At 41.9% G+C, this 18771-nt stretch overlaps 1 protein-coding gene across 1 annotated transcript in view; it reads left to right on the top strand.

Moving 5' to 3' along the window:
- Window positions 1-18293, top strand: part of LOC140463157 (cadherin-22-like) — an 852306-nt gene extending 834013 nt beyond the window's left edge. Inside the window, exons 11-12 of the mRNA XM_072556924.1 lie at window positions 11935-12186; window positions 15458-18293. Coding sequence (XP_072413025.1) covers window positions 11935-12186; window positions 15458-15954 — 749 coding nt within the window. The 3' untranslated portion in view covers window positions 15955-18293. The remainder of the gene's footprint in view (window positions 1-11934; window positions 12187-15457) is intronic.
- Window positions 18294-18771: the final 478 nt, after the last annotated feature.

Genomic DNA, 18771 nt, shown 5'->3' with positions numbered 1-18771 from the left:
TTTATTTCACTGAAGTTATTAACTTGACACAATGTCATTGGAGGAAGGCTTCCAATTTTTCTTTGACATGGTTTTGCTCTTCATGATAAACCTTAAAATCTGCTTTTTACCAGCATTACCAGGGGAAAGGTCCATTGACCAGGAATGTTTTGTAAGACCATAAGATCATTGAATGAGATCATGGCTTATATGATTGTCTTCAACTCCACTTTCCTGCCTTATCAACATAATCGTTGATACTTTTACTAATTAAAAATCTGTCTCTCTCAGCTCTGAATATAATTAACGATCCAACTTCTATAGCCCTCTGTGTGAATGAATTCCACAGAGGCACTCACCTCTGAGAGAAGAAATTTTTCCAATCTCTGTCTTCAACTGTAAGATTATGCACAGTGGGCCTAGACTCTCCCATAAGGAGAAACAGACACTCTGCATCTATCCTGCCAAGCTCATTAAGAAGCTTATCCATTTCAATTCAGGTTTCCTATCGTTCAGCTCAACTCCAATGTGTACAGACCTACTCAACTGTTTCAAGTCATACAGATGTACAGCATGGAAACAAACCCTTCTGTCCAATTCATCTATACCTTCCAGTATCCTAAATTAATCTGGTTCCATTTGCCAGCATATGGCCCATATTCCTCTAAGCCCTTCCTATTCATATACCCATTCAGATGTCTTTTAAATGTTGTCGTTGTACCAGCCTCCACCACTTCTTCTGACAGTTCAGAAAAAGTTGGCCTTTAGAACCTTTTAAATCTTTGCCCTCTCACCTTAAACCTATGGCCTTTATTTTTGCACTCTCCTACCCTGGGAAAAAGACCTTGCTTATTCCCCCTATCCATTCCCCTTTTAATTTGATAAACCCCTAAAAGGTCACTCCTCAACCCCCAATGCTCCAGGAAAAAACAACGCTCAGCCTATTCACCCTCTCCCTGTAACTCAACCCTTCAATCCCAGGAACATCCATGTACATCTTTTCTGCACCCTTGCAAGTTTAATAACATGTTTCCAATCACAGGGAGACCACACTTGAACGTAGTATTCCAAGCGTCCCTCCATTCTGGATTACTGGTGCTGGAAAAGCACAGCAGTTCAGGCAGCATCCGAGGGGCAGTCCCTCCTGGCGTCCCTCCATGCCTAGGATCAACCAATTGAACCTTCCCTGGAAAACCTTGAAAATGTTTCTTTCCACTGTGGCCTGTCATCTGAGAGAAAACCATAGGCCTTCAATTACTCTTCCTTCTTTGCATATGGAAGACACATTGGTTATTTCAATAGAACATGGAAGAGAACACACAGGGAGTCCATATCTAAGAGAAGACAAAGGACAATCGTGTACCTTACACAGTTGAGCCTTATCATTTTAATTCAAGCTAAGAAATAAACTTTTTTAAAAGAACCATGTCCAGAAAAAGAAGATACAGGGGAACCTCGATTATCCAAACGAGATGGGTGGACACTATTTTGTTCGGATAATCAATTATTTGGTTAATCGATTAAATGCCTTTCCTCTGGGGCTTGAAGCTTTTAAAAGTCTGCTCCCCGTTCAGGAGACTGCAGCAGCACACAGCACACGAGCCCCCGTCCCACAATCCATTCCAACACCTCCCCCCCGACCCCCGGCACCTACCCCCACTCCCCCAACCGTCCAATACCTCCCCCCGCCCCCCCAGGCACTACCCCCCAACCGTCCAGCACTGTTCCCCCGACCTCATCCAAGACCACTCCCCTGCCCTCGTCCAACCCCATCCACCCATCCCCATCCAGCACTGCCCCCACCCCTTTTCGGGACAGCCGGACTGGACATTAACAATAAGAATGCTGCTGCTGCCTTTGTGGGGGTAAATCTCCAAATAGGGTAAATCTCTAAATAGCACACGCGGACACACACACACACACACACACACACACACACACACACACACACACACCTTGTTTGACTGTTCCACCTCTGTCCCGTACAGGACAATGCTGGCCAGATTAACTGAGGAAGGGGGGAGGTGGGTTTAGGGTAGACCCCTCTGTAGAACTTCAGAGAAAGTATGGGGAGAGGGAGGTGGGAGGTCAGTCATTTGGAAACGGTGCCTGTTTAATCACTGTAAAAAAAGACGCGATCACTGTTGGAAACACGTCTTTGATGTAATGTTTCTATCGGGACCTCGAGATCTCCTTCGGATAATCTGATTTTCAGATAATTGATATTCGGATAATCGAGGTTCCTCCGTATTTTGTTCAGGAGACTCCCTCTGGCCAATAAAATGGGTCTACTTGGCTGACTTCAGTTGGATGCTGCTAATTTGAATGTATTCTTCTCTGTTGCCTATTTTGGAAGCTCGAGATCAAAACAGTCACCTGTTACACAGCACTTCAAAAGGAAATCTTGATATGTGAACCTTCCTGACAATTTCTTCAGTAGAGTCCAAATCTACTCTTGGTTAAAAATAGGATTCCTCTCTTTGAAGTGTCAAATTGCAACTGGTAAATGGAAGTAACACACAACCATCAAATAAACCTTTGCAAAGGAGTCATGCTAAGTAAAAACTTCTGCGGTCTTTGAGAGACTCTTTGCTCTATCAAAAAAAAAGTATTTTAAAATTTTAGCATTTCAGTATTCTGCTAATGCAAAGCCAAACCAGAACAGACTGACATCAACAGGTTACATTTTCAATGTTACACAAGTAGCAAAATCCCTTCAAGTATGACTTTCTCTGTGGAGAAAGGGAGGACTGCAGATGCTGGAGATCAGAGTCGAGAGTGTGTTGCTGGGAAAGCACAGCAGGTCAGCCAGCATCCGAGGAGCGGAAGAATCAATGTTTCGGGCATAAGCCCTACATCAGGAATTTCCCTGTGACCATTTGAATCAGTGGCTAATGATGCACTTGACAGAAGGTCACTTTTTGCAGCTTTGTTTACAATATGAAATGGGCATCTTGAGCAGTTGAACAATTCCTTAATGTTACAAATTTTAACCAAGGTGCTATATTTCTACACTGAAGGGTCACAGCGACAGTACAACTGTGTAATTTGTGAAGTCACATATGTAGTTTGTCAAAGACTCTGCACCATGTGCTAAACATCTAATTCACGTAGGAGCCCAGAAAATTAACACCGACTCCCTTCCGCCAAAAGTTCCGACTAAGATTGGGTTAATGTTTTTCTAAATCTTGGTAGGTGCTGCCCTCTATGTGAATGTTTTAGCTACTCGTTACCATCACTTCTTTAATAAACACAACCTTGCTTCATGCTTTTGATTTGTGTCATTGATGATTTGGAGCTGCCTTGTTCACAGAAATTATTTTATTTTTGTGGAACAAAGGACTGACACAAGCATTGTTCTCCCTCAATGCTGTTTCTCATGCTGTCAGTGCCTTTCTCCAATATTAACTTCAGAGATAGGAATTGTCAAATAATGACAGTGGCGGTTATTCTCCCTTCGCTAAAAGGAAAATCAAGAAATGTTTGCCATAAGTGCCTGAGCCAAGTAACCATTTACATACAATTGTCAAACATTAAAACTATTCCCATTTATTGTCTCTTGTCAAGAAATATTCACAAAATCGGTTAGAAACTGTGCTGAACAAATACTTCATAAAAAAACAGTAGCCAGCTGTGCCCTAGAAAATTTCTTGAAAGGATATAAATTTCTTAGGTATAAGCAAGTTATCTGCATAATAATATTCTAAAGATAGAAATGGGTTTTTTTTTGGAAGAAAATGTGAATAATCCAGTTGTTCAAATTGAGATTTTAATGGAGCAGTATTTTCCTACACCGTTTTAATTCATGTGTATCATGGCAATGAAGGAACTTCAGCACAGACTGTATATAATGTTTGTGGGAGACTGATAAATAAACAAGCCCTTTGTGACTCTGTAAAACTATCGGCTCATGGTTCTGTGTTTCTGCCTTGCCTTTACAGCAGCATGGTGGCTTGGTGGTTAGCACTGCTGCCTCACAGCGCCAATGGCCCAAGTTCAATTCCAGCCTCGGGTGACTGTGTTGTTTGCACGTTCTCCCTGTGACTTTTCTCTGGGTGCTCTGGTTTCCTCCTACACTTTAAAGATGTGCAGGTTAGGTGAATTGGTCAGGTTAAATTTCCCATTGTGTTCAGGAATGTGTGAGTTAAGTGCATTAGTCAGGGGTAAATGTAGAGGAATGAGTTTGGGTGGGATACTCTTCAGAGGGTCGGTGTGGACTTGTTGGACCAAAAGCCTGTTTTCACACTAGCGATTCTATTCAGAGAGTAAACAATGAAAGGAATTTACATCAAACTTATTTACAATCACCAAATTGGTTTCAAATGGCTTCTGTGTGCTAATATTGTAAGATGAAAAGTGGGTCAATGTGTCCTGACAAACCTTGACAAGTTTAGCCTAACTTTTTTAACTCAGGTGTGTTATGCAGAGAGACAGACAAAGGGGAAAAAAGTCAGGGGAAGGTCCAACACAACTTTATTTAACACTTTATCAAGTATAAAACAATATTTACCACACCGCACAGGGCGCTCTGTTATAAATGCAAATTCACTGTAATGCAATTGACAAATTGAAGATGCTGTTTCTAAAGCACAAACTTTTAAAATGTGTGTTGACTGTAACACGACTACAGTGCCCACACTTCAAACACTGTTTCTAAAGCGTGATTTTTCTCAAACACGGGGCTGCATTAGAACACACCATCGTGTCATAGAAGAACTGACTGTACTATTGTACTTTATTTAAACTCTCTCACATTCTATCAATCTCTTCACAAGACTGTTCAGTAGATAGTCTTAAACCTCCAAATAGACAGTGTCAAACCTACACTAGCTATCAACATCTGACACGTGCTTTTAAGGATTCGTTATACCCTATCCAGGTCCTTACCGTTGGTATGCGAACTATTTGTCTGAAAGGACTGGCATTACCCATTCACTAAGGCTGGACATACTGTTCTGAAGGTTGGCTGATGTTTCAGGATCGATAGTCACGATTTAAATTTCCCCTCTTGTCTAGCCTCGGCCATGGTCTTTGGATCTTCATCTGAGACAGCCTCTCTGGGACTGGTTGGTCTGATAATGCTCCCAACAAGGTGTGGGGGTGTGGAGATGCAGCGCAGCTCATTGCCAGTCGGAGGTGGTCTTTGGAGACACTATTGAAGAAAATACAAAAAGCAGAGAGAGTTGGGGCACCTGGTTTGCCCCTTTAATTCCCCTCTTCACATTCCTTGATGCTACAATTGGTCGAATGTGACCATGATGTCAATGGCTGTCACTGTCACGTCACTTCTGGAACTCAGCTCTTTCGTCCATGTTTGAACCAAGGCTGACATGAGGTCAGGAGCTGAGTAGCCCTTGCAGAACACAAGCTGGACATCACTGAGCAGATTATTGCTGATCAGGTGCTGCCTGTTGGAATTGTTGATGACATCTTCTATCATTTTACTGATGATCTAGAGTAGACTGATGGTAATTGGACAGGTTGGATGTGTCCTGCTTTTGTTGTACAGAAAATGTCTGTGCAATTTTCCACATGGTCAGGTAGATGCTGGGGTTGTAACTGTACTGGAAGAGCTTGGCTCGGGGATCAACAAGTTCTGGAGTACAGGTCTTCAGTACTATTGCCGGAATGTTGTCAGGTCCTATTGCCTTTGCTGTATCCAGTCCCTCCAACTGTTTCTTGATATCACGTGGAGTGAATTGAATTAGCTGAAGACTGACATCTCTGATGCTGAGGACCACTAAAAGGGTGGATCATTCACTCTGGATTTTCGTTGAAGATTGTTGCAAATGCCTCAGCCTTATCTTTTGTAGTGACATGCTGGGCTCTTCCATCATTGAGGGTGGGTATATTTGTGGATGCTCCTCCTCTGGTAATTTGCTTAATCACCATTTGCAACTAGATGTGGCAGGACTGCAAAGCTAAACTTTGATCCTTTGGTTGTGAGATCACTAAGCTCTGTCTATCGCTGGCTGATTATGCTGTTTGGTAGCTTCACCATGTTGACACCTCATTTTTCGGTATGTCTGGTGCATGCCTTCCTGCACTCTTCAATGAACCATGGTTGATCCCCTGTCTTGATAGTAGTGATTGAGTGGGAGATAATATACTTCATTAATGAAATTAATATTTTTAAAACCTGGAATTGAAAGATAATGGTAATCACATCCTTGGCCTCCTCCATTGCCAAAACAAACCACAGCACAAACTGGAGGAACAACACCTCATTTTCCGCCTCCAGCCTGGAGGACTCATTACTGAGTCTGAAAAGTGAATAGACGTGATTTTCAGAGGACTGTTTTTAAATGAGGTACTGTATCCCCAGATGAGTGCCTGGTTCAGGAAATCTATCCTCTCATTGATCCATTTTATTCATCCTCTGAAAGTCAATCTTTTAAAAAAAATGAATCAAGACACCTCAGATCTTCTGGATCGATCGGACAGTGGCATTCACTTGTCAAGACAATGACCCCTCTAGATAGGCTGCTCTTGGTGCGTTCACATGGGTTAGGTTCCAATTTGTAAGGAAGCAACTGTCCAGCCAATGGTGACTTGTGGTACGATGAATCATTCAATATGCAGACACCTTCAAGTTGTAAATGAATTCTGTTGTTGAATCTGTTCACAAGTTGACTTGCATAGAAGTTGGAACACAATACAGGACAATACACGGTAGCCGTTCATCAACACAGCAAATGGTTGTATGTCAGACCTTTAAAATTGCACCCTATATAGGATATAGTTCGGAAATACGAGTGTATGTAAGCTGGAGGTTCATAAGTCAGGGTCTCCCTGTAACCAAGAAGAGAAAATGGAGGAAAAGCTGAGGGCAGAATGAAAGTTGGGAGATTGAACTGGTTTCTTTTACCTCGGAGAACAGTACAGTAACAGTAAACATCAGATCAACAAAGATATTAAGGACAAAAGGGTCACTAGGGAGAGAATAGGGCCCCTCAAAGATCAGCAAGGTGGCCTTTGTGTGGAGCTGTAGGAGATGGGGTAAATACTAAACGAGTACTTTGCATCAGTATTTACTGTGGAGAAGGACATGGAGGATATAGAATGTAGGATATAGATGGTGGCATCTTGACTAATGTCCATATTACAGAGAAGGAAGTGCTGGATATCTTGAAACGCATAAAGTGGATAAATCCCCAGGACCTGATCAGGTGTACCCTAGAACTCCATGGAAGCTAGGGAAGTGATTGCTGGGCCTCTTGCTGAGATATTTGTATCATTGATAGTCACAGGTGAGGTGCCGGAAGACTGGAGGTTGGCTAATGAGGTGCCACTGTTTAAGAGGGGTGGTAAGGACAAACCAGGGAACTATAGAGCAATGAGCCTGACGTTCGGTGGTGGGCAAGTTGTTGAAGGGAATCCTGAGGGACAGGATGTATATGTATTTGGAAAGGCAAGGACTGAATAGGGATAGTCAACATGGCTTTGTGTGTGGGAAATCATATCTCACAAATTTGATTGAGTTTTTTGAAGAAGTAACAAAGAGGACCGATGAAGGCAGAGCTTTAGACATGATCTAGATGGACTTAAGGAAGGCATTCAACCAGATTCTCCATGGGAGACTGGTAAGCAAGTTTAGATCTTATGGAATACAAGGAGAACAAGTCATTTGGATACAGAACTGGCTTAAAGGTACAAGACAGAGAGAGGGTGGTGGTGGAAGGATGTTTTTCAAATTGGAGGCCTGTGACCAGTGGAGTGCCATAAGGATTGGTGCTGGGTCCACTACGTTTCTTCACTTGTGATTTAGATTTGGATTATAAATGATTTGGATACAAACCTAGGAGGTATAGTTAGTAAATTTGCAGATGACACCAAAATTGGAGGTGTACTGGACAGCGAAGAAGGTTACCTCAGATTACAACAGGATCTTGATCAGATGGGCCAATGGGCTGAGGAGTGGCAGATGGAGTTTAATTTAAATAAATGCGAGGTGTTGCACTTTGGGAAAGCAACTGATAGCAGGACTTATACACATAATGGTAAGGTCCTGGGGAGTGTTGCTGAACAAAGGGAGTGCAGGTTCATAGCTCCTTGAAAGTGGAGTCGCAGGTAGATAGGATGGCGAAGAAGGCGTTTGGAATGCTTTCCTTTATTGGTCAGTGTATTTAGTACAGGAGTTGGGAGGTCATGTTGTGGCTGGACAGGACATTGGTTAGGCGAGTTTTGGAATATTACGTGCAATTCTGGTCTCCTTCCTATCGGAAGGTTGATGGTGAAACTTGAAAGGGTTCAGAAAAGATTTCCAAGGATGTTGCCAGGGTTGGAGGATTTGTGCTATAGGGAGAGGTTGAATTGGCTGGGACTGTTTTCCCTGGAGCATTGGTGGCTGAGGGGTGACCTTATAGAGGTTTATAAAATCATGAGGGGCATGGATAGGGTAACTAGACAATGTCCTTTCCCTGGGGTGGGGGAATCCATAACTAGAAGACATAGGTTTCGGGTGAGAGGGCAAGGATATACAAGAGACTTAAGGGGCAACGTTTTCATGCAGAGGGTGGTACATGTTTGGAATGAGCTGCCAGAGGAAGTGGTGGAGGCTGGTACAATTGCAACATTTAAAATGCATTTGGATGGGTAGATGAATAGGAAGGATTTAGAGGGATATGGGCTGGATTGGTTTGGGATATCTGTTTGGCGTGGATGAGTTGGGCCGAAGGGTCTGTTTCTGTGCTGTACATCTTTATGACTCTGACTCTAAATCAGATTTTTTTGATAGGCACTGAATTCTCACATTGCGAAGAGATTCTAAGACAAAGGGCAGATATGAAAAATCTCAAGTCTGTTTGCAACAGCTTTAAAATTGAGCATTATAATTACATGCATTTATTTGTTTGCTTTTGTCAACTATCTCTGTTACTATTAAAACATGGACTGCTAAAACCTTTTGCTTCATTTTCCAACCTGGTTACTTTGCCATGCTCTAATTTTATGTGTTGCTGAATTCAGTTCAGGAAACATGCTGAATCTTTCCTTGTAGTTCCTCGCAGTAATATATCATCAAAATATCCCAATATAATCTTCAATGCAGCTGATGAAGCTTCAGGGAAAATACATTGGCGTGTTCAGTAAAGAGATGATTGACTTAATGCTAATTGCTACTTCCCAGATCTGCAGCAAAACCAAGATGTGGTCCAGCAAAAAGGTCACACACAATAATGATCCACAATTAAACATTCAGTTTGGAAAGTGCTATTGCTTTGTTCCATACTCTTTCTAAAATGGTTCTAACTGACTACGCAAAGAAATCAGAGAGAACTTGCACTTAGCACTTGTGTCCTTCCACCATTTTTTAATTAAAATGCAAAATAATAAAGCATTCCAACATATAAATATGCAATTGATTTTATAACACTCTGCAATCTCTGAGGTACTGAATTGCGTTTTCAATGTATGGAACTTTGAAAACATTCACTGCTGACTTTTTCTTATTCTGCTCCACAAGTAAGTATAAAATATTTAGAGATCTCGACTTCTCTGTTGATCTTCTTACCAGGCTAATTTTCTTCAATCTTATTTCTCAGCTTCAACATTTTGCTTGTTGGTCAAATTCCTCCTCTAATTCCTTTGAAAACCAGTCATTACTAGAAGTACACCCCTGGTCCCCGTGAATTCTCTCTTTTTGTTATTCTTTCATGGATGTGGTTAACCGTCAACAAGATTGCTGGAGTAACACATGGGCTACACCAGGCAAGGTCAGCAGATTTCCCTCTATGAAAGGCATTTGTGTTACAGAAGGTTTTTGTGACAATTGATGCCAGTTTTATAGCCGAAAATACTTCAGATGCTGGAATCCAATGTAGACAGGCAGGAGAACACAGCAAACCAGGCAGCATCAGGAGTTGGAGAGGTCAACGTTTCGGGTGTAACCCTTCTTCAGGACTCGGGGTGGGTGTAGGAGGAGCTGCAGGTAAAGAGGGTGGCAGGGCCAGGGTGGTGAAGTGGGGATAGGTGAAAACAGGTTGGTCAATGGGAGGAATTAATCCAGTTGGTGGCTGGGAGCAGTGGAAGGAATGGGGAGGGGACAGGAAGGGACGTCATTTGAAATTGAAAATATGAAATATGAAATATGAAAATATATCCTTACCACAAGTTTTCAGTTTACCTCCTGTGTTAACACAATTTCTAAACTTAGAGTCACTACACATGTCTTGTGGCAAAGTCAGGACTGGAGGAATTTAGTGGTTCATTTTCTTTAAATGACAGGCTACATTCAACTTACATTCAGAACCTCAAAGACTATGCTTTTGAAATATGGAGTGAGAGGTTAAGGGGGGGATAACATTTAAGTAGTATTCAGATATACACTTATGATGCCTAGCCATAACACTACAGGCCAAGTGCTGGAAAATGTGTTTCAAATAGTTAGGCAGTTGTTTTTGACCAGCACATGCCTAAGGGTTTGTTTTGTACGTTGGAGACTTCTATGACTCTCTGCTCAACTAACACTACTGACTCATTTGACAAAAACAAAGCAAAAACTAACACGTTCATTAGATGTTCCTTTTGTTTTCACTGTGGGGTAAGTTCAGGAATTTCTACAGGAAGATGAAAAGTTAAAAACATTGTTGGTAAACTTCTATATTCTTTCATTAACTGTTAAATGTTGATGTCAACATATTGCTGTGAATGTCTGTATGATCATTTCCTCAACATTTTAATTCAAGACACATGTAGAGGTAAAGTTCCACAGTTCCATAGGAGCATTGGGCTGCTCTTTCAGAGACAGAGATGATTGGTGGTAGTTTAACCTGAGGGTCACCAGGTTAGCCTCAGGTAAGGGATGAGTTTGAAATGGCTGCTCCATCATGGTGGCATTGCCAGTTTAGAAGTTGAACCGTGGACTGTTGGCATCACTGTGCACCACAAATAGCCATCCAGCCAACTGAATATATCACAACAAAACTCAAGTACTGTCCAGAGTAACAGGGCAAAATGGAACATCTTAATTTACTCTTACACAAACAAATAATGACTCAGAACTAACCAAACTCCTCAAACCCAAAGTAACAATGAGAAATGAATTTTTGCATTCTGGTTGGGAATCAATTGGTCCTGTCCATTCAACCACTGGACCAACAGTATCTGGACATTATCTGTGAAGTAATAACAGTTTTAGTGTTTTATTTTCTTCAGGATGTGGAGTTGTACAAAACCCAAACGGTTGATATAATAGTTAATCTTTTTTAAAAAGAATCAACGTTTAAAAGTAACATCACAATGAAACATTTTAATAGTTTACAGCAAAGAGCCTTGAAATTTAATGGCATGAACATCCCTTCATGAGTCACTTGTCCAGGTTATCACTGCAAAACAGTGCAGAGGCTATCTCATTCTGGTTGATGTGTTTATCTTCTTAGTGGAGTTGTTGTAAAAGGCATTAAGGCATATCCAAAAAGACTGGCAAGGTGTTATTGAAGAGAAGTCTAAATATGTATTTATCAATGTTTGCACCGTGTTACTTGGAATGAGGAGTTAAATAGACTAATTTCAAATGCTACTTGAAGGCATGGAGTGCGATAAGCAAAGTTAATCCAATTTATCACCGTCAATGAGCTGAAAGATGTGTGTGATTTGCTCTGCTACAATCACTCACAAACATATACAGATGAGTCAATTTTTCAAGGCTAAGACGGAGCAGAACTGACAGCTTCTTGAGATGGGTTTATGGGATTGAATATTAGTTTTATTTGGCGCTGGACATCGCTAAACTGAAACTGAAAAGCAATGTAAAGCTTGGTTGAGTAGAGTGAGGAGACATTTATCAGTGTTTAGATTCAGACGAATTATATGGGCTGCTGGTATCCACAGAACTGCAGGCTTCTTGCTGCAGTGGTTGAAGCAGAATTCTGAAGCAGAAAACAGCCTGTGATCTTTCATTTGTGTACAACATTTAAAATATGTTGGTGCTAACCAGATGAATTTTGCCTCTTTTAGAAAACACAGCTGGAATTCTAACGCACAAAAATGGCTTTAACCGCCAAGAACAGGACATCTACTTTCTCCCGATTCTAGTGGTTGATAGTGGACCCCCACCCCTGAGCAGTACAGGTACCCTCACTGTCCGGGTGTGTGGCTGTGACAGCGATGGTACTATCCAGTCGTGCAGTGCCACAGCGTATGTTGTTTCTGCAGTGCTGAGCCCAGGAGCACTAATAGCTCTGCTGGTCTGCATTCTTATACTGATAGGTAAGCAATTAAAGTGATTCATTAAATTAAACAAAAAGCAGTTATTTATCGGTTGTTCTACTAGGAGCCTTAAGATTTAATGAACCAACCTTTATCCATTCAAATGTAGCAGGCAGTATCTGAACTATAGACCATGGACAGATCTTCCATTCTCCAGATGGAAATCAGACACATCCTAAATTGGAACAGTAATAATGAACATGGAATCTGTGGGATTTGACAGGGAAGTATGAACATCCAATGGGAATTCCCTCTGCTTCCTTCAAATAGTTTAGTAAGAGACTCTGGAGAATTGTACCTGGATAATTACCTGGAAAACTGTAGAAGAAAAACTGTAGACTCTCTTCCCAGTGACGAGACATTAAGCCCCACCTTGTTTTTGCTCAACTACTCAATTGCTTCCTCACCAACCACTCTGACTCATCCCTGAACAATCAACTCTCAGCCTAATCCTCAAATTCTCTCACAGCACATCGGTCCCTCAAACATCTCGCTGTCTGTTGACCCTTCTGATGCCTCCTGCCCCTCCATTGCACTCTGCCTCCCCTTGAATCCATGTTTCCCCCAACTCTCTGATATAAACACCTTCCTCCCCCAGACCCATTGTGACCTAATGTCACACCCTGCTGAGAGATCACCTTAACCGAATTTCATCCAACCCACCTGTAACACTGCTACTCTTCATCCTCCTGCTGCTCTGCTCTCTTACCTATACCTCAGCCTGCCCTCTCACTCACATACTTCACCCGCCTTACCCCCTCCCTTACTGGCATCCATACATTCATCTATTTACTACTATGCTCTCCCTCTTACACTGAGAGGTTCATGGGCATTTATACTTTATAAACGACAATACAACAGCTAGTCTTGTACAAAGGGAGCAGGCTTCTACACAGTTTTCACTACTTCCGCTGAGGATTCCTGCACTGACCATGAAGGGGAGGCAATGGCCTAGTGGTACTATTGCTAGACTGTTCTTTGCAAACGTCCATTCCTAAATGTCAGCATTCCCACCACCACCACCCCCCCACTCCCCTCACAAATCTGAAAGTGCCCCCTGCCCTACTGCCCACTTGCAGGATCGCCCACATGCCAAACACGTTTTGCCAAGAGTTGGTCACGCTTGGCAAGAGCACGGATAATGTCGACTTGACTGTGAGCTGATGTAGCAATGACGGTGGGTAAACGAGAGTTGGTGCAAGAAAGGACAGGGACAGCAGAGTTATAATCTGCTTCATGTTTGTGGAGGGCAGAGGAGGGAGGCCAACCAGAATTGTGCTGGAGTAGGAAAACCGGGAATTTGGAAAAAATGCTTGGAGGAGGTTGTTGGCTGCAGAATGGGCTGAGACATGGATAGGGTAGGGTGAACGTGGATATGGAAATGCATGGTTTACTCTTAGCCATTTTCAGAAGATCTATTACAGTAAAGTTACAAACACTTTAGCTTCAGACAGTTAACAGGTGTCTATCTTAGGAAAATGTTGAGTTCAAGGTACAAACAATTAGCGGGTGTAAGGCAATCTCAAAATGCGTTCAGGCCTCGGCTTAACTTAAGCAGTCACCCAGCCCCAGTCCCCAAAAGATTCCTTCTTGGAGTGTTAAGTTTTGCCCTGATTTCAAAGCAATCAAAATCCAGAGTTCTAAGGAAGGAATTGAATGAATTCTGTTTCACTGTGAAGGAGTAGGAAATTGTGGTCGAATTAGATAAAATTGTTCAGTGATATTTAACTGATTTTAAATTCTTGTATGGAATGTGATTTCGCTGTCCCAGCCAACATTTGTCAGCACCATGCCTAGTTGCCCTCGGACTAAGTCACTTGCTCTGCCACTTCAGAGGGCAGTTAAGATCCAAGCACATTGCTGTGGGTCTGGAGTCATGTGCAGTCCAGACCAGAGAAGGATGGCAGATTTCCTTCCCTGTAGGGTATTAGTGAACCAGATGAGTTTTTATCCAATCAGCAGTGGCTACATGGACCATTAGACCAGTTATTCATTCCAGATTTTTACAAATTGAATTCAACTTTCATTTTTGCCAGGATAGGAACTGAAGCTAGGTCTGCCGGACATTAGTCTGTGTGTCTGGATTACTAGTCCACTGACTGTCACTACACTGCTGTCTCCCTGGTGAGATGGATAAACAGGTGGCAGAGCCACTGTTGGTCAGCATTTTGGGATGACGTTCTCATTGGGCACTGCCAGCTATGAAGGGAATACCCCTGACAGAGACCCTGGCCTATGCCCTACCAGTCAGTCAGAGGCTGGCAGCTTCCTAATACCAGCAATGCCATGTTTCTTCCAGTATTGCACCATGGATCCACAATGGAACCCAGGGTAAAATGGTGAGTGGGCCAGATTTATTGGGACTGAGTGGAGAGGGTTAAGAAAAGTTTTACCAGGCAGTTGCCAGGAATGGAGGGTTTGAGTTGTAAAGAGAGGCTGGATAGACTGGGATTCTTTTCACTGGAGCAGAGGGGGTTGAGGGGTGACCTTATACAGGTTTATAAAATCATGAGGAAGTATAGATAAAGTGAATGGCACGTGTCTTTTCTCTAGGGTGGGGGATTTCAAAACTAGGGGGCATATTGTTAAGATGAGAGGAGAAAGATTTAATGAAGACATGACAGGCATTTTTTTAATACAGAGAGGGATTTGTGTGTGGAATGAACTTCTAGAGGGAGTGGTTCATGTGGGTACAGTTACAACATTTAAAAGACATTTGGATAAGTACATGAATAAGAAATATTTGGAGGGATTTGGCCAAGTGCAGACAGGTAGGACTAGTTTAGTTTGGGATTATGGTCAGCATGGACTGGTTGGACCAAAGGGTCTGTTTCTATGCTGTATGACTCTATGACTGTGTGAATGATGTAGCCAACAGGGGCTTTGTGGATCAATTGAGGAGTCAGGGTGAGATTGATATTTCTCCAGGTCTTTCTGTTCCAACTCATGGATACCTTCATCAGGCATAAAGTGTCTGACAAGGAGAGAATCCTCCATTACTGGTCCCAGGCCTATATGCTTCTGTATATTAGACAATAAACCTGGAAAAATAGAATATCTTTTGGTGTTATTGATCTGGAATGAGTCTGATGGCCTCCTTCATGCACATCTTTCTTGTATTCTTCTGAAAAGTGTTAACAATCTATGTGCATGTTGAGCCCCATCTTGACGATACTTGAAACTGTAAACAAATTTCACTTCAGCATCTTAAAACAAATAATTTTGCAGTAGGAAATAATTCCTTAACTTTATGTCTTTTGTTTTGATACAGTACTTGTCCTCCTCATCTTAACTCTGAAGAGGCACAGGAAGGGCCACATGGTCTCAGAGGATGAGGAAGACATGCGTGACAATGTCATTAAGTATAACGACGAGGGAGGAGGTGAGGAAGACACTGAGGCCTACGACATGACGACATTGCGAAGTTTATATGATTTTGCAGAAGTCAAAACAGATGGAGAAAATGTGACGCCTGAACTGCATTCTTTGCCCCAATGGTTTCAGAATCCAGATGCAGATTTTTCTATTTTCAGGAGTTTTGTCTGTAAAAAGCTGGAAGAGGCTGATGTTGATCTCTCTGTTCCTCCGTATGACTCTTTTCAAACATACGCATATGAAGGCACAGGCTCTGTGGCACAATCACTCAGCTCCATTAACTCTCTGTCGACTGACTCAGATCAGGACTATAACTACCTCAGTGACTGGGGGCCTCGGTTTAGGCAGCTCGCTGGACTTTACTCAGGAAACCAGGCAGATGACGGATCATAGCATCCAACAGTGAAACTCCCAGTTACTCTTGCATTATTGCAGAAATAGTACAATCATTCCCAACAAAAATAGTGCAGCTTAGGTCCTGAAAGCTGACACTTGGGAAAGTCTAAACGAAAACTTTCCTCTTCAAAAACACATCACCTTCTCCAACTAAAGTCCCCGATCTGGAAATTGGCAAGTCTCTTTCAATCAGTTACTGTGGCTGAACATTGCCAGTGAAATGGTGATTGTAAACACAACATAGAACACAGTGTAGAATCTTGACAAATCTCCAGACGTCAATGCATTAAAAAGCCTGGCAGCTACAGTGAAGTATTGTGCAATGGTCCAAATTTGAACACAATAGATCAAGTTACTGCTGGCCATGAAGTAGCAATGGTGTCTATGAAGTGATGTAGAAACCAAGAGTCACTGTCAATGAAGCTGCAGTTTGATCCTGCCAAGTTTGCTGTTTTGGAATTATTTAATTGATTTGACTCTTTTAAAAAATTCTGTTAAAATTGTTACAAAATGTTGTTGCTTACATGGTTTCTTTTATTTTCGGGAAGAAAAAGAATGAAAGTTCGGAGGCATTGGCATCACTGCAACCCTTGATTGCACAGTAAGTTGGCAGTGCCAATTTTAATTAATAACATATCCAGCTGGATAACTAGCAGCGGTCAAAAGGTGCCACTAAGTTAACTGGCTTGGAAGTACTTGATCCATGGTACACCAGAGTGCAAGCCAATTTGCAAACATCGATTGGGAACAGTTTCATCAAAAAAAACAAAAGAAAAAGGATCCTGAAACAGTCTTTGATAATTTGCATTAGTTCAGTTGAAAATAGAGAAATTAGCCGTCAGGTTGACACCCATGAGAAAAAATGAATTCCCATTAGCCTCACAATGATCGGCAGATCAGTCAAGAGATGTATAAATTAAAATCTAGAATTCTACGGCTTTGTAATTCACAAAGATTTGTGCATTTCTCCCTGTAATGCACTGTATGCTCAATGTACCAGTGTAAACACTTCTCTGTACTCTTGCTGAAGGGCAGTGCAAGCAGAACTACCGATGTGATTTACACTGACAATACAATGATAAACCAGGGCCACTGGTTTATGGTAACTGCCAGTTCCACACCTCACTCAAATCTTTGAATGAGGCAATGTTTGTTTTGAATAGTTGGGATACCAGGACTTTTACATGCGTTGTGAATCAATCTGTTTTTCCACAGAAATGGAAAACCCAGTATCTGTAAGGTGTGAGCTCCTCTGTCACTGAACAAACAAGTCCAGAGTATGTTCTTATTGTTTTAGATCTAGGAGTTTTAACCAGAGATTCATGGATTATGTTCCAACTCAAATTGGAAATCGCAACCCAGTGGCCTTGGTTACAACGCAAAAATAGTTGGGCGACTTTTCCTGTATTTGTGAAGTTTACCTTTATTTTGTTTTTTTTTGTTGTTGTTTGCGACACTTGCAGTGAGGCTAAGAGCTTGTAAACACCATTGGCAGCTTCAGACCCTCCAGGTCTGCCATGTCAGAACAAATGGCCTCCATAAAACAGCCTTGTCACTTCAGATTCTCAGCTGTACCTGCCATTGTTGTGTCCTTTTGCTGGAGTTCACTGGTTTGAGGAATTCTTTCATTCGAAACAACCTTCAATGCTTCTAGGACGCCAATGCAATAAGTTGAAGCTTGAGGTGACAATTTCCACTGGGTCTGAGTTCCATTCTTCCTTTTCTTGATCATAATGTGGCTTGAGCATTGACTTTTATCCCAGTTCCTCGCAGACTACCCCATCAAATCTTGATAGCACTGTCAACCAAATTCGGTTTGTTCTTGCTGGGACCTCAGGACATTTGAGGCTTAATGTCACAAGCTCACAATGTAGTATTCTTTAGCTATAAAATCCAACACAATCCTTCGTGTCACAAAGAATCAATAGCGTGTGGAATGGAGACAGAACTTCCCCCAGTTTGGATACCCTACAGAAAGAGCTACCATCCTTCAAAATAAATGTCAGATGTCAACAGGAAGAAACAGACTGAACATTCCTGACAGTTCTGGCTGTAGGCCAAGTTAGAGCTCGCAAAGCATGACGTTTTATACAGAAAGACGCTGTTATAAGGTCCACTATGTGAAATGCAAGTATCTGTATCAGTTTTCCTTTTGCTGTAAAATATGACAGAATTGGTACATTTTTATACTGCCACCCACCCCAGACCCTCTCCCTGTATAGTGATCAAAGGAAGTAGTGAAAAGGTAAATATTTCTGGTGCTATGTTCAATATTTTGAAATGCGATAATCAGAAAATAAAACTTTCAATACTCGTTTTCATGTGATGAATGAGGTTTCTTACCATGGAGTTGACTATTTACAATTATAATTTTTTGTTTCAGGCCTAACCCAAATGAAGGTGGCCAGAAATTTGGCAAAATTGGCAAATATAAGATAGATAGAGGCCAGTGAAGCAGCAATGGTTGCTTGATTCTTTTAGAAGGAGGGATAGGAAGACTGAAGGAAGGCTGGAGTCTCGGAACAAAATTCGAAACTGGATCAGGCAGCATCTGTTAGGAGAAAGAGAGCAAGGAGAGCTAACATTTCAGATCTTTCATCAGAACTGGATGATGTGAGAGTTTAACAGCACCTAAGCAATTCCTGTAATTCCAGAGAGTGGGTTGAGATTGAGGAAACTGCAGTACCAGAAAACATGGAACAATGCAGCACAGAATAGGCCCTTCAGCCCTCGATGTTGTGCCGACCTGTGAACTATGTGACGTGTATCACTCAATAATGCATGCCAAAGAAGGTAATAGAGTTCCAAAGATGT

This window comes from Chiloscyllium punctatum, chromosome 37, assembly GCF_047496795.1.
Source record: "Chiloscyllium punctatum isolate Juve2018m chromosome 37, sChiPun1.3, whole genome shotgun sequence".
In the NCBI taxonomy this organism is placed as follows: domain Eukaryota; kingdom Metazoa; phylum Chordata; class Chondrichthyes; order Orectolobiformes; family Hemiscylliidae; genus Chiloscyllium; species Chiloscyllium punctatum.
The sequence above is the reverse complement of the archived record's forward strand: the minus strand, read 5'-3'. Positions and strand labels throughout refer to the sequence as shown.